Below are 14165 nucleotides of genomic sequence, written 5' to 3'. Positions count from 1 at the left end.
TGTTGAATTCTATCCATTGATTTTTTTGCATCTGTTGAGACAGTCATGTGGTTTTTCTTTTTCAGTCTGTTACTTGTTTGAATCATACCGATTTAAAAATATTGAACCAGTGTTGCATTCCTAGGAGAAGCCCCATTTAGTCATTGTGCGTTATTCTTTTTATATATTGCTGGCCTTGCCAAAATCTTATTAAAGAATAATATATCTTCATGAAAGATTTTGGTTTGAGTTTTATTTTATTTTGTAGTATCTTTGCTTTTGCTTCAAGGTAATACTGGCCCCACAAACTGAGTTGGGGTGTGTTGCCTCCTCTTTTGCTTTCTGGGAGAGATTGTGTACCATTAGTATTATTTCTTTCTTAAATGCTGGGTAAAATTCTCCAGTGGAAACCATTTAGACCTAGAGTATTTTGTGTTGAAGGTTTGTAACTAAAAAGTCTATTTCTAATAGTTATATGGCTATTTAAATATATATTTCTTCTTGACTGAGCTTTGGTAGTTTGTCTTTAAAGGATTTATCTATTTTACCTAAATTGTCAAAGCATCAGGTAGAATGTTGTTCCTAATATTTTCTTGTTATCCTTGTTGTGTCTGTAGAGTCTGAAGTGATGCCACCTCATTCCTGATTGCAGGCTTTTGTGTCTTTTCTCTTTTTTCTTGGTCTTTGATCTTTTCGAAGAACTAGCTTTTAGCTTTTGGCTTTATTGACTTTTCACTATTTGTTTTCCATTTTCAATTTCAATTACAGTCATTCACCACATGACATTTTGGTCAACCACAGATGGCATATATGATGGTAGTCCCATAAGATTACAATATTGTGGTTCTACTCTATCTTTTCTATGTTAAGATACACAAATACTTACTGGCTGGATATGGTAGCTCATGCCTGTAGTCCTGGCCCTTTGAGAAGCCAAGGCAGGAAGAACCCTTGAGGACAGGTATTCAAAACCAGCCCGAACAACATAGCAGACTCCTTATCTACCAACAAAACAAAACAATACGTACAATTATGTTACAATTGCCTACACTATTCAGTACAATGACATGCTGTACCAGTTTGTAGCATAGCAAGACTCTAGATCTACCAACAAAACAATACATGCCATTATGTTACAGTCGCCTACAGTATTAAGTACAATAACACACCGTACCCGTTTGTACCATAGCAAGACTCCATATCTACCAACAAAACAAGACAATACATACCATTATGTTACAATTACCTACAGTATTCAGTACAATAACATGCTGTACCAGTTTGTAGCGTAGCAAGACTATATATCTACCAACGAAACAATACAATACATGCCATTATGTTACAGTCGCCTACAGTATTAAGTGCAATAACATGCTGTACCAGTTCGAAGCTTAGGAGCAAATGGCTATATCATACAATCTAGGTAAGTAGTAGGCTATACCATGTCTTTGCTTTCAATGGCCATACATATTTTGAGAGGAGAAAAATAGACATAATTTTCTAAGTATTTACCATTTCTGTTCCTCTTTCTTCATTCCTGAGTGCTAGATTCAGCATTATTTTCCTTCAGCCTGAAGAGCTTTAATTAGCATTTCTTTTTAAAGCAGTGCTGCTAGTAATTTTCTTAGTTTTCCTTCATCTAAGAATATCTTGTCTTCATTCCTGAAAGATGTTTTGCTGGGTATAGAATTCTGAGTTGATATCTCTTTTCTTTCAGTCCTTTAAAGATGCCTGACTGTCTTCTGGACTCCATTTCCCCTGGTGGGAAGTCTGCAGTCATTCAAAGTGATATTCATCTGTATTTAGTGTTTTATTTTTCTTTGGATTCTTTGAAAATTTAAAAAATATTTGGTTTTCAGCAGTTGGGTTATACGGTGGTTTTCTGGGTGGTTTGCATGGTTTTCTTTGAATTTAGTTTCTGTGGGGTGTGCTGAGCTTCCTGGCTTTGTAGATTTGTCTTTGACCAAATTCGGGAAATTTTTAGTCATTATGTCTTTAAAACTTTTCCTGAGCCAATCTTTTTTCTCTCACTTTGAAACTTCAATGACATGAATGTTAGATCTCTTTATATTGCCCCACAGGTCTCTGAGCTTTGCTCAGTAAATTTTTTCTGTTTTTTAGATTGAATAATTTCTATTGATATTTGAAAATCCCCTTACTCATTCCTCTGTCCTCTCCATTCTACTATGGAGCAGAACTTTTCTTTGTTTTTATTTTATTTTTTTTTGTTGTAAATTGAGAATTTACAATTGTATAAATGCATGGGGTACAACATGATGTTATAATTTATGAATACAAGGTAGAATAAGTAAATCAAGCTGGTTAACACATCCATTACCTCTAATCCTTAACATTATTTGTGATGAGAGCTTTCAAAATTTACTGTCAGCAAATTTGAAACGTACAATACTCTGTTGTGAACTGTATTCACCAGGCTATGCAATAGAACTCAGAATATTAATAGCCTTTTTTTTTTTTTCTTGAGACAGGGTTTTACTCCCATTGTCTCTAGGCTGGAGTGCAGTGGTGCAAACTCTGCCTCCTGGGCTCAAGCAATCTTCCCACCTCAGCGTCCTGAGTAGTTGGGACCACAGCACACACCACCATGTCTGGCTAATTTTTTTTTGTATTTTTGGGAGAGATGGGGTTTTACCATGTTGCCCAGGCTGGTCTCAAACTGCTGAGCTCAAGTGATCCACCTGCTTTTTGGCCTCCCAAAGTGCTAGTATTACAGGTGTGAGCCTATGAGCCCAGCCTAAAATCTTAATAGCTTTTTAGGGTAAAAATACTTCAGCATTATGCTGTGAGACTCTGTGTTCTTTTAACAACCCATGGAGAACATTTACTTGGTTGTGTTTTAGCCTTCAGTCAACCCTGTTACACGCAGCGTGTAACTCTGTCTTGCCTTTTGTGGGTGGTGATTCTGCTGTGAGTTCAGTACAAAGGCCTGTGCTCTTCTGCCATGGGTGTGTCCCAGCCATGCATAGGTGAGCTGGGACTTGTGCCCATTCGTATGTAGAATCTGGGGAATCCTTTCTCTGACTGGCTGCCATTTCTTCAGTATTCTTCCCCAACTCTTTGAGTTGCATAGATTCCTTTTCTTGGTCCAGAGAGACCGGATTTCGCTCAGTCTTGGCTGTGCTGGAAACTTGTCTCAGGTCAAAGTTTGAGAGAGGACAGGAAAATAAATAGGAACCTCACCCTCTGCAGGTTGCTTCTCCGAATTTTGATTCTTTTCAGTCTGCCTATTATTTTCTTCACTCCTTGTCCTTAGGTAGTTGGGTTTTTGTTTGTTTGTTTTTTCATTTTGTCCAGAATTTTTAGTCCAACTCAGTAGGAAAGAAGGCTGAAAGAGGCTTACTCCATCCTGGTGAGCATTAGAAGCCAATGGTAATGTACCTTAATTTTTTTTTTTCTTTTTTTTTTTTTCTGATCTGGGGTCAGAAAGTGTGCATGGTGTTGGCTGCCATGTCCTTCAATTTTGAACACTTCTTTAATATTTCATTGTTGTGTATGCTGTGATATTTTTGCAGAGCCTGGGTCAGTTTGGTAGAATCACTCTCAATGTCTCACCCTTTCTTGAATCAACCTTTTCAAGCTTTTTCTCACCTCTTCAATGGACATGCTTTAGCCAAGGCTGCTGGTAACTTCCATGTTGCTAAATGCAATGGATGGCCCTTTGTCTTCCTCCTAATTTCTCACCCCATTCTATTCTTCCTTTCTTGAAATACTTTCTCTGCTTGGCCCCGGGACACTGTTCCCTCTGGGCTTCCCGCTCTCCTCCCTGGCCACTCTTACTCAGTCCTCTTTATTGGTGGCTTCCCAAGGCCTGGCCACTAGACCTTAGAGGCCCTCAGGCATGAGTCTTTGTATACACTATGTCTCTTCATGATCACTTCCATCCCAACCACTTTCTTTGTATTTTTTTGAGACGGAGTCTCACTCTGTCACCCAGGCTGGAGTGCAGTGGCATGATCTCGGCTCACTGCACCCTCCACCTCCTGGGTTCAAGCAATTCTCCTGCCTCAGCCTCCTGAGTAGCTGGGATTACAGGTGCATGCCACCACACCTAGCTAATTTTTCTATTTTTCGGTAGAGATGGGGTTTTGCCATGCTGGCCAGACTGGTCTGAAACTTCTGACCTCAGGTGATCCACCTGCCTTGGCCTTCCAAAGTGCTGGGATTGTAGGCATGAGCCACCTTGCCTGACATCAACCACTTTCAATTCCATCCATTCAGGAGCTCCCAGTTACACCATTAGCTCAGACATCTTTACATACATTTAATAGGCACCTCCAACTTAACATGTCCCAAATAAATTTCCTAATTTCCTCCCAAATGCTAAACTGTTCCCCCATGGTCTTTTCCATCATAGTAAATGGATACTTTATTCTTCTAGCTTTTCAGGCTAAAAATTGTGGTGTCTTCCTTCATTCTTCTCCTGGTCTTGTATTTCAGTCTATCTGCCTTACTTAGTTATATACAGAATCTGATCACCTTGCACCCTCTTCCTGGCCACCACTTTATCGTAGGCCACCCACACCTTTCACCTTCTGTAATCTTTCTTCTGCTCTCCGCAGTCTATCCTTTCTATTGGCCGAAATGATCCTTTCACAAGTGAAGTCAGATCATGCCATTCCTCTGGCCAGCCCCCTCAGTGGCCTCCCACACCTGCAAGCATGATACAAAGATCTACAAGGCCCTTCTCAGATCTCCAGTATCCTCCCTCCACTCACTGTGTCCCTGCTACACAGACCTCCTGGCTGATCCTAGAACTTATCTGACCTTGTCTTCCTCAGGGCCTTTGCACTTGCTGTTCCTTTGGGGTGGAGTGCTTTTCCAGGTATTCATGTGCTTTATTCCCTCACTTCATTCAGTTTTCTGCTCAGATGTCACCCTAGAGAGAGGCCTTTGATGATTGCTCTGCTTAAAATAACGTTGTGCCTCTGTGCCTCTTGAGTTCCCTGTCCTTACCAGGTTTTCTTTTTCTCTGCTGTACTGATCTTCCTTGGCATGCTGTGTTTGTTTTGGTGCTTATGGACGTTCTTTCTTAGTAGAATGTAAACTCCAGAAGGGGAGAAATCGTGCCAGCCCAGAACAGGTTTTATACCTAGGTAGATGCTTATGGGAATTTGTAGAGTTGGTGGCTCAGTAAAAATGCTTTTGCATATACGGATTTTATCTCTGTCCTCAAAGCTGGCTCCTTGGAACCATCCAGACTTTCTTTTACAGTCATGTGCCAGGGGAAGGATGGCCCCTGCCTCCACCCTCCTACTCCCAGGCCAGGTCACTTGGGCCACCAACCTGGAGTCCTCTCCCATCCCCTACCCCTGCCATGCACACCTGGATTCACAGCCCCAGTGGAGATCACTCTGCCAGTGTCTCCCATGACTCCACATGCCAGGGCCGAGAAGCATTTATCAGTCACCTGCTGTCATGGTGCAGAGGGCGTTGTCAGCAGCGGAGCCTGCTTCCCGGAATGTCATGCCGGCAGCCAGTTCTTGGTCACTCTGGATGATTGAGTGTGAGGAATCCATCACTCAGCCTGCCAGGAGGCGAGGCAGGAGGCCGGGCCACCACAGCTCCATCTCCATGCTCCTTCTTGGCTCTCCCTGGGTCTATGTCAGAGCTGATTAAAGGCAGAGAAGCCTGTTCTTTGCCCCACGGCCGGTGACAGCAGGGAGCCGCTGGCCAGGGCCAGGCCATGGTTGTCATGCTCAGTAGTGATGGGTAGATGCAACTGCTGTCCAGAAACGAAGCCAAACAGATAGCTGGGGGAGCCACAGCCCCAGAATGCTGCTTTCAGCCTGAGCTGCCTTTCTGGAGGCCTCTCTGACGGGAAACACCCACGTCCAGTCTAGGCACCCAGTCTGTCTGACAATTTGTATTCTGCAAGATGAGTACATACACCTTTCATTGAATATTACCACACCCCCATACCTGCTGGATTTTCCCCTTTTTTTCTTTTTCTTTTTTTCCACTAGGGCCAGATGTGTTGGCTTACACCTGTAATCCCAGCACTTTGGGAGGCTTAGGTGGGCAGATTGCTTGAGCCCAGGAGTTTGAGACCAGCCTAGGCCGTTGCCTAGGAAAATTAGCTGGGTGTGGATGGCTTGCACCTGTAGTCCCAACCACCCAGGAAGCTGATGTGGGAGGATTGCTTGAGCCTAGGAGATTGAGGCTGAAGTGAGATGTGATTGTGCCACTGCCCTCCAGCCTGTGCAAGAGCAAGATCCTGTCTCAAAAAAAATGGTGTTTTTACTCTAGAAAGAATATAGTTGTGGGAATTTGACAAATGCATACAGAAGTGTGCCCAGCTCCACAGACAAGATATAGCATAGTTCTGTCACGGCCCCAGATTCTGCCATGCGCCCTCTGGTCATCCCCTCTCACCACCTGGCAGCCGGCGACCACTGATCTGATTTTGATCCTTATAGTTTTACCTTCTCCAGAATGTCATGGGAATGGAGTCATGCGGTTTGTCGTCTTTGGGGTCTGGCTTCTTTCGGCCTCGGGCATTTGAGATTTATGCATGGATTCATGTTATGGTGCATATCGGTTGTTCGTTCTGTTTTGTTGCCACGTAGTGTTCCACTGAATGGAGACCTGTCTGTCCATTCCCTGGCTGAAGGGTTCTGGGGTTGTTTCTAGTTTTTGACCATTAGGAATAAGGCTCTCCGGCTACTATATGTATGTGCATAAAGGTTTTTGTGGGAATGTACATTTTCATTTCCCTTGAGTTAAATACCTAAGAGGGGAAGTGCAGGTCATACAGTAGGTGTATGTTGAACCTTTTTTTTTTTTTTTTTTTGGGTGGAGGGGGACAGAGTTTCACTCTTGTCACCCGGGCTGGAGTGCAATGGTGCGAACTCGGCTCACTGCAACCTCCACCTCCTGCGTTCAGGCGATTCTCATGCTTCAACCTCCCAAGCCGCTGGGATTACAGGCATGCGCCACCACGCCTGGCTTTTTTTATTTTTTGTATTTTTAGTAGAGACGAGGTTTCTCCATGTTGGTCAAGCTGGTCTCTGACTCGCAATCTCAGGTGCCCGTCTTGGCCTCCCAAAGTGTGTTGAACCTTTTAAGAAACTGACATGCCATTTTCCAAAGTGCTGGTGTCATTTGCCATTCCCACCAGCTGTGCGTGAGATTTCCAATTTCTCCACTTCCTTGTCAGCACTTGGTAAGGCTGGTCCTTAATTTCAGTCATTCTAATAGGTAGGTATATAGAAATATCTTGTTGTGATTTTAACGGGCATTTCCCTAATGAGTAATGATGCTGAATACATTTTTATGTGCTTATCTGCCATCCATCTATCTTCTTTGGTGAAGTGACTCTTCAAAGCTTTTGCCCATTTACAAAAAATCGGCTTGTTTCTCCTATTACTGGGTTTTGAGAGTTCTGTATTAAATATATGATTTGTAAGTATTTTCTCCCAGTCTGTGGCTTGTCTTTTCATTCTCTTTATAGTAAATAGCGTCTCTGGAAGGACAAAAGTTCGTAAATGTGACGAAGTCCAGTTTATCAATTTGTTCTTTTGTGGGTCAGGCTTCTAATGTTCTAAGGAAACTTTGCCTTCACGGTTTCTCCTACTAGGTGTTCTTTTAGAAGTGTTATGGTTTCAGGTTTTACATTTATTTCTGTGATCCATTTTAAGTTAATTTTTTATAAGGTGTGAGGTATAGGCTAAGATTCTTTTTTTCGTATGTAGACATCCAATTGTTCTTTGCTATTTGTTGTAAAGACTGTCATTTCTCCATTTAATCATTTTTGGACCTTGTCAGAGATCAAACCACACTTGTTTTGTGTGTGAGCCTGTTTCTGGACTTTCTGTTCCATGGATCTATGTGACTATTTTTTAAAAAAATTTTATTTATTTATTTTTTGAGATGGAGTCTCACTCTGTCGCCTAGTCTGGAGTGTAATGGTGCAATCTTGGCTCATTGCAACATCCGCCTCCCAGTTTCAAGCGATTCTTGTGCCTCTGCCTCCCGAGTAGCTGGGATTAAAGGTGCACCACCACGCCGGCTAATTTTTGTACTTTTAATAGAGTTGGGGTTTCATCATGTTGGCCAGGCTGGTCTTGAACTCCTGACGTCAGGGTTATCTGCCGCTTCCCAAAGTGCTGAGATTACAGGCGTGAACCACCACACTTGGCCTTGACTATCCTTTTACCAGTAACCCCCACATTGTCTTGGCTACTGTAGCTTTTTAGTAAGTTTGGACATCAGGTAGTGACTATACCTACCTTTTCAGCAGGGGGGCTGTTGTTCTCCCCGCTTTACAGATGAGAAACTGACCACAATCATGGAATCTTCCTGATAGCCTCCCTTATCAGGTGTTAGATGCTTAGCTCATGTTTAACACCTGATGCCTGATGCCTCTCATGCTTGATGCTCAGGACATCGCCTTTGCAGTCTGGCTTGTGTTTGACTCTTAACTCTGTTTTTGTTAGTTGTATATCCCTGGGAAAGTAATCTTACCCCTCTGTGCCTCAGTTTCTTCATCTATAAAGTGGACGCCACCTGCCTTATACATTGTGGCAGATATTAAATGAGTCCATGTATCAGGTGAAACTATGTGAAATTGCTGATCTCTGACCATTTTCACAGACAAAAATGGCAGTTTTACCTAGTCCAACCTCACATGCAAAGTGTTTCTTGTGGTACTGGAGAAAGGGTATGTTCTCCAGAAATGGTCCCTGCAGCTGCTGCCATGCTCACTGATACAATGCCTGCTTCTGCTGCTGTCGCTATGACATTGTTATTACTGAAGGTGGTGGCTCTGAGGCTGATGTTTCATGTTCCTTGTGCCCTCTAATTAGGCAGCCAGTGTCTACAAGGACTTCCCAAGTGCCAAGCTTCTTGCTGAGTCTGCAAAGAGTAATCTAACCCTTTGCAGAGTTGGATCATGGGGCAGGAGTGCTCTCCTTAGGATACATGTGTGTGCAGAGTGCAGCGGGAGGAGCTTGAGTGGGCAGGAGGGGTGGGTGCCACTTTCTGGACGTGGCCCTAATAGGGAGCCTGGTAGGGCGATTGGGAATTTGGGATGGGGAGAGTGTTCCAGGCTCAGGTAATGGCTTGTGCAAAGGCTTGGAGGGGTCAGTGGACAAGCTTCAGAGGGAGCAGGGGGAAGGACAAGCAGGGGGAAGCTGCTTATGGTGGCATAGGCTGCCTGCACAACTAACCCCATCCTTTGCATCCACAGGTCCCACCCACCTCTGCCTCTGCCATGGCTGCAAGAACCGTTATCATTGACCACGGGTCTGGCTTTTTGAAGGCTGGCACGGCTGGCTGGAATGAGCCTCAGATGGTCTTCCCGAACATCGTGAACTACATACCGTGCAAGGAGAACCCTGGCCCCAGCTATGCGCGGAGGCGCGTGAGCCTGGGCATCGACATTTGCCATCCTGACACCTTTAGCTACCCCATCGAGCGGGGCCGCATCCTCAACTGGGAAGGCGTGCAGTACCTCTGGTCATTTGTGTTGGAGAACCACAAACGGGAGCACGAGGTCCCCCCTGTGATCATCACGGAGACCCCCTTGAAGGAGCCTGCGGACCGAAAGAAGATGTTGGAGGTGAGGCCTTCCGGGGGCTGCTCCCACTTGGGAGCAGGAAACAGACTGACACTATGTCTGGACTGATTGGGCACCAGGAATTCTGCTTTTTAAGATAAATTGCCAACTGAGTGTGGTGGCTTATGCCTGTAATCCCAACACTTTGGGAGTCCCCGGCGGGTGGGCAGATCGCTTGAGTCCAGGAGTTCAGGACCAGCCTGGGCAATACAGTGAGACCCCGTCTCTACAAAAAATGCAAAAATTAGCCAGGTGTAGGGTGCATGCTTGTGGTCCCAGCTACAAGGATCACTTGAGCTTGGGAGGTCGAGAATAGAGTGAACTGAGGTCATGGCACTGCACTCTAGCCTGGGCAACAGAGCAAGGCCCTGTCTCAAAAAAAAAAAAAAAAAAAAAAGAAACCTACAAATTGCCCCACAAACATTTCCCAAGAGCCTAGTGAGTGCCTGGTGTGCCTGTAAGCAAGGGAGCTCGTGGAGGCCCCACCTGCAGACGGACATGTAGCAACCAAAGTGCTCGGTGGAAAGGGGGTTGTTACCAGGGAGAAAGACGTGGGATTATTTGCTTATGGATTCCATAATTGCTGATATAGGCCATGTTCTGGCCCTCAGTAGAGCTTCCATGAAGGAGTTGACAAATAATTCCAGATAGTGATGAGTTCTAGAACCGTGATGAAATGGGATCATGGTGGACTGTTGGGGGTGGGGAACCTGTTTGAAGAGAGTACTCAGGAAGGGCTTCTCCGACGGAGGTGATTTCAGCAGCAAGAGTGGCAAGAGGTAAGTAGGATGGTGAGGCTGGCGGAGGGTGGGCCTTGTAGGCCTGGTAGGCTGTGGGTAGTGCTTGGATTCTACTCTGAATCAAGGATTGGCAACCCAGTGAGCCAAATCCGGCCCACCACCTATTTTGTAAATAAAGTTTTATTGGAACATAGCCACACACATTCATTTATATGTTGTGTAAGAAAGGGGAGGAAGGAAAAAAGAAAATATGCTCATTGCTTGGTAGGCAAAGCCCTATTATTATTTTTTAAATAAAAACTTTCCAAACATCAAGACAAAACAGGAATTCTGATATTTAGGGTTTGACAGAGCATGCTTTCGTACTGCAGCATCTGAGTTAAGTCGTTGCAGCAGAGACTGTTTGAGACCATACATCAAGTTAAAGGCTAAAATATGTACTATCGTAGATTTGTTAAATAAAATGCATGATGTCCTAGTTAGACTTGAGTTTCAGATAAATGACAAATAATGTCTTAGTATTTAAGTATGGTTCATATTGCATGGGGCATATTTACACTACAATATTATTTATTATTGATCTGACAGTCATATGTAACTGGGCATCCTGTAGTTTTATTTGCTGAGTTTGGCAACCCTTACTGTCTATCCCCTTTACAGAAAATGCTTGCCAGCCACTGCTCTAAGTGAATAGGAAGTTCCTGGGGAGTTTTAAATGGAGAGTTTTAAATGGGGGAGTCATATCTGATTTTCTATTTGAAAAAGAGGACCTTGGCTGCTATTTTGAGAAATGGCTGGTGGGGGGATAATTTTCTGAGAGTAATAATGGAGACAGCCCCCTCCCACTGAGGGGAGATGACAGGCTTGTGGGGGCTTGAAGCGGTGAGTAAGTGGTTGGGGCCACAGAAGGGTTGACTGTTGTGATCTTTCTGCTTCTATGGGATTAGAACCTTGGGAAGGCAGCCAGAGCTGAAGAATGGGGGGCAGGGAGACTTTGTAAAGATTCAGGGGGTGAGGGGCAGGGGGAGAAAACCAGCCCAGGGTCTTTGGCAAACCGTAAATATCCAAATTCCAGGTTTATCTTGACGTTTGTAAGGTTTTTATTTAAAAAAAAAAGAATAAACAAGGCTTTTGCTCCCAGGCAGTGAGCATCTTTTCCCTTTTTTTCTTTTCTCTTTCATTTTCTTTCCTTTTTCATTCTTTCCACCCGTTTGTCTTTTTTCTTGTCTGTCTTATCTTTCTTGTCTGTCTGTCTTTTTTTTTTTTTTTTTTTTTTTGAGGCGGAGTCTCGCTCTGTCGCCCGGACTGGAGTGCAGTGGCCGGATCTCAGCTCACTGCAAGCTCCGCCTTCCGGGTTTACGCCATTCTCCTGCCTCAGCCTCCGGAGTAGCTGGGACTACAGGCACCCGCCACCTCGCCCGGCTAGTTTTTTTGTATTTTTTAGTAGAGACGGGGTTTCACTGTGTTAGCCAGGATGGTCTCGATCTCCTGACCTCGTGATCCGCCCGTCTCGGTCTCCCAAAGTGCTGGGATTACAGGCTTGAGCCACCGCGCCCGGCCGTCTTTCTAGTCTTCCTCCACTTTTCGGAGGCAGTGGTGAATATGCAACACTTGTTTCTTTTCTAATCTGTTCTTCCTTCTTCTAAAGAAGCGGTTTAGGCTGCACATGTGACCCGTGGCCATGTCGCTCCTGCAGCCAGTCCCAGAACCATTTCTTGCAGCCACAGAGCTCTTCTCACCTCGCCACCAAAGTGATCTTCTGAATGGCCATGACCAGACAAGCTCCTGAGGGCAAACCCAGCTCCCCTTCTAATCCTTTAGAGCTGCTGCTTTATCCTCACTGCATGAGCTCCAGGGTCCCTGGGCGCAGCATCCTGGGGCAGCCCGAGAGTCCCCCGAGGACGTGGCTCTGTGCTGACTTCAGCTTTGACTGCTGAGCAGGCTGGGGGAAATGCACTGAGTGAATTCTCCCTTGTTGCAGATCCTGTTTGAGTTGCTGCATGTCCCATCCGTTCTCCTGGCCGACCAGCTGCAGATGTCCCTGTATGCCTCTGGCCTCCTGACCGGAGTGGTGGTTGATTCTGGCTACGGCCTGACCCGCGTGCAGCCTTTCTACCAGGGCCGCCCCTTGCCCGCCAGTGGCAAGACGCTGGAGTTCGCCGGCCAGGATCTCTCCGCCTATCTCCTCAAGAGCCTCTTTAAGGAAGATTGCGATAGACGCAGCCTGTTTCAGCTGGAGACGGTCGCCATTACTCAGATGAACAAGTGCTACGTGCCGCAGAATCTGGGGGAGGCCCTGGACTTCCGTGAGAGGCAGAAGAGTGGCTTGGATGAGAGCAACACCTATCAGCTCCCAGACGGCTCCCGCGTAGAGCTGACCCCCATGCAGCGGGTGGCTCCTGAGATGTTCTTTAGCCCACAGGTGTTCGAGCAGCCAGGGCCCAGCATCCCGCGGGCCATCGTGGAATCCGTGGAGTCCTGCGAGACTTCCCTGCGCCCCCTGCTGGTCTCCCATGTGATGGCCTGCGGGGGCAACACCCTCTATCCCGGGTTCACAAAGCGCCTGTTCAGGGAGCTGATGGGGGATTGTGTCTCTTCCACCAAGGCCACAGTCTGGGCGGGTTCCAATAGAAACTTCAGTGTCTGGCTAGGAGCGTCCGTGGTGGCTCACCTTTCTACCTGCCAGTCTGAGTGGATGTCCCGAGAGGAGTATGGTGAGCATAGGAGGATGTGACCCTACCGGCTCTCTCCTGAGAATGGGCTCCTCCTGTTAGATGGGCACGGGCAGATTAATTTTAGCAAAATGTTCTGGGTGGTGGTAGAATGAGGTGAGGTGGGGTGAGCTGGCTTTGGAATTCTGGGGGCGTAAGTGTATTTTTTAGGTTCTAAGGTTTTATCTTGTTGCAAGAGTGGGACCTACCCAAGGGGAAAGACAAGATGTCATCCTTGGAAACCCTGCAGGGGATGGTTTTTCCAGGGTGGCCTGTCATTGCAGTATGAGTGGCTGACTGCCATCTCCATGCCCAAGAGCCACTGGTTTTTCATTGACATTTCCCTTGGTTTGTCTCATTCTTCTTGGTTGAGTAGGTTTTAACTGGGGTAACACTTCTGCTAGGAGTCCCAATTATTTTTGACTAGGGGATGGGGAAGAGTTGACATTTCTGGTCCTACAGGCCCTTTCTGACCAGGGAGGCATTGCTGCAGGTGAGCCTGGGATGCCCTTGCCTCCTGTGGTTGGACCTTGTTTTATATCTGCAAATAAACAACTTGTTCGGAAGCAGCGCTGGCTCCTGTGATGGATGGGGGTAGGGTGGGCGGCCCCTTGGGGAGTCTCAGGGAGTATAAGTGTGAGAGAGCCAGGTAGGGGCCAGGGCGGGCCCTGAAGTGTCTGGGGCCTGTGAACAGTGGCGCCACTGAGCCAAATAGGCAAGGGTCTGGACCCCGTGTTCTTCCACTGCCACATTCTATCCATCCATCCCAGGTGTCCCAATATTCTGTTTAAAGTTTTCCTTCTTACTTGTATTTGTTTGATATATATCTGATGAATATTCAAGTACCTACCGTGTTTTAGGAGTTGTGCTGGACACTGGAGACTTGAGGTGAGAAAGATGTACAAGGTTTCTGGTTTCAAGCTTACAGCATCCTGTGGGATCTATTGTAGACAGCACATACGTAAATATTTCTGATGATGAAGAATGAAATGAATCAAATGTGACACGGTCATGTGATCTGGAGGTGGAGGGATGGCCACTTTCAATGGAGTGGACTGAGAGGAGGTTGCTAGGGACCATCAGTAACTGTGTTCTCTCCTTCCATGGCACACTGAGGCAATGCTCCCAAATCCTCAGCAGTTATATAGGGCCAGGTGG

The 14165-nt window shown here is 45.8% G+C and overlaps 1 protein-coding gene across 1 annotated transcript; it reads left to right on the top strand.

The window, feature by feature from the left end:
- Nucleotides 1-9192: 9192 nt before the first annotated feature.
- On the top strand, nucleotides 9193-13576 carry ACTL8 (actin-like 8). Its single transcript, XM_011934050.1, has 2 exons — nucleotides 9193-9559; nucleotides 12278-13576. The coding sequence occupies exons 1-2, from the start codon at nucleotides 9212-9214 to the stop codon at nucleotides 13028-13030; spliced, it is 1101 nt and encodes a 366-aa protein (XP_011789440.1). The 5' UTR covers nucleotides 9193-9211; the 3' UTR covers nucleotides 13031-13576.
- Nucleotides 13577-14165: the final 589 nt, after the last annotated feature.

Source organism: Colobus angolensis, unplaced genomic scaffold (genome assembly GCF_000951035.1).
Source record: "Colobus angolensis palliatus isolate OR3802 unplaced genomic scaffold, Cang.pa_1.0 Scaffold130, whole genome shotgun sequence".
NCBI lineage: Eukaryota > Metazoa > Chordata > Mammalia > Primates > Cercopithecidae > Colobus > Colobus angolensis.
The sequence above is the reverse complement of the archived record's forward strand: the minus strand, read 5'-3'. Positions and strand labels throughout refer to the sequence as shown.

Coding starts and splice junctions, on each gene's coding strand:
- ACTL8 (XM_011934050.1), top strand. CDS start 9,212: ATGGCTGCAAGAACCGTTATCATTGACCACGGGTCTGGCTTTTTGAAG. Junction 9,560..12,277: donor ACCGAAAGAAGATGTTGGAG/GTGAGGCCTTCC, acceptor CCCTTGTTGCAG/ATCCTGTTTGAGTTGCTGCA.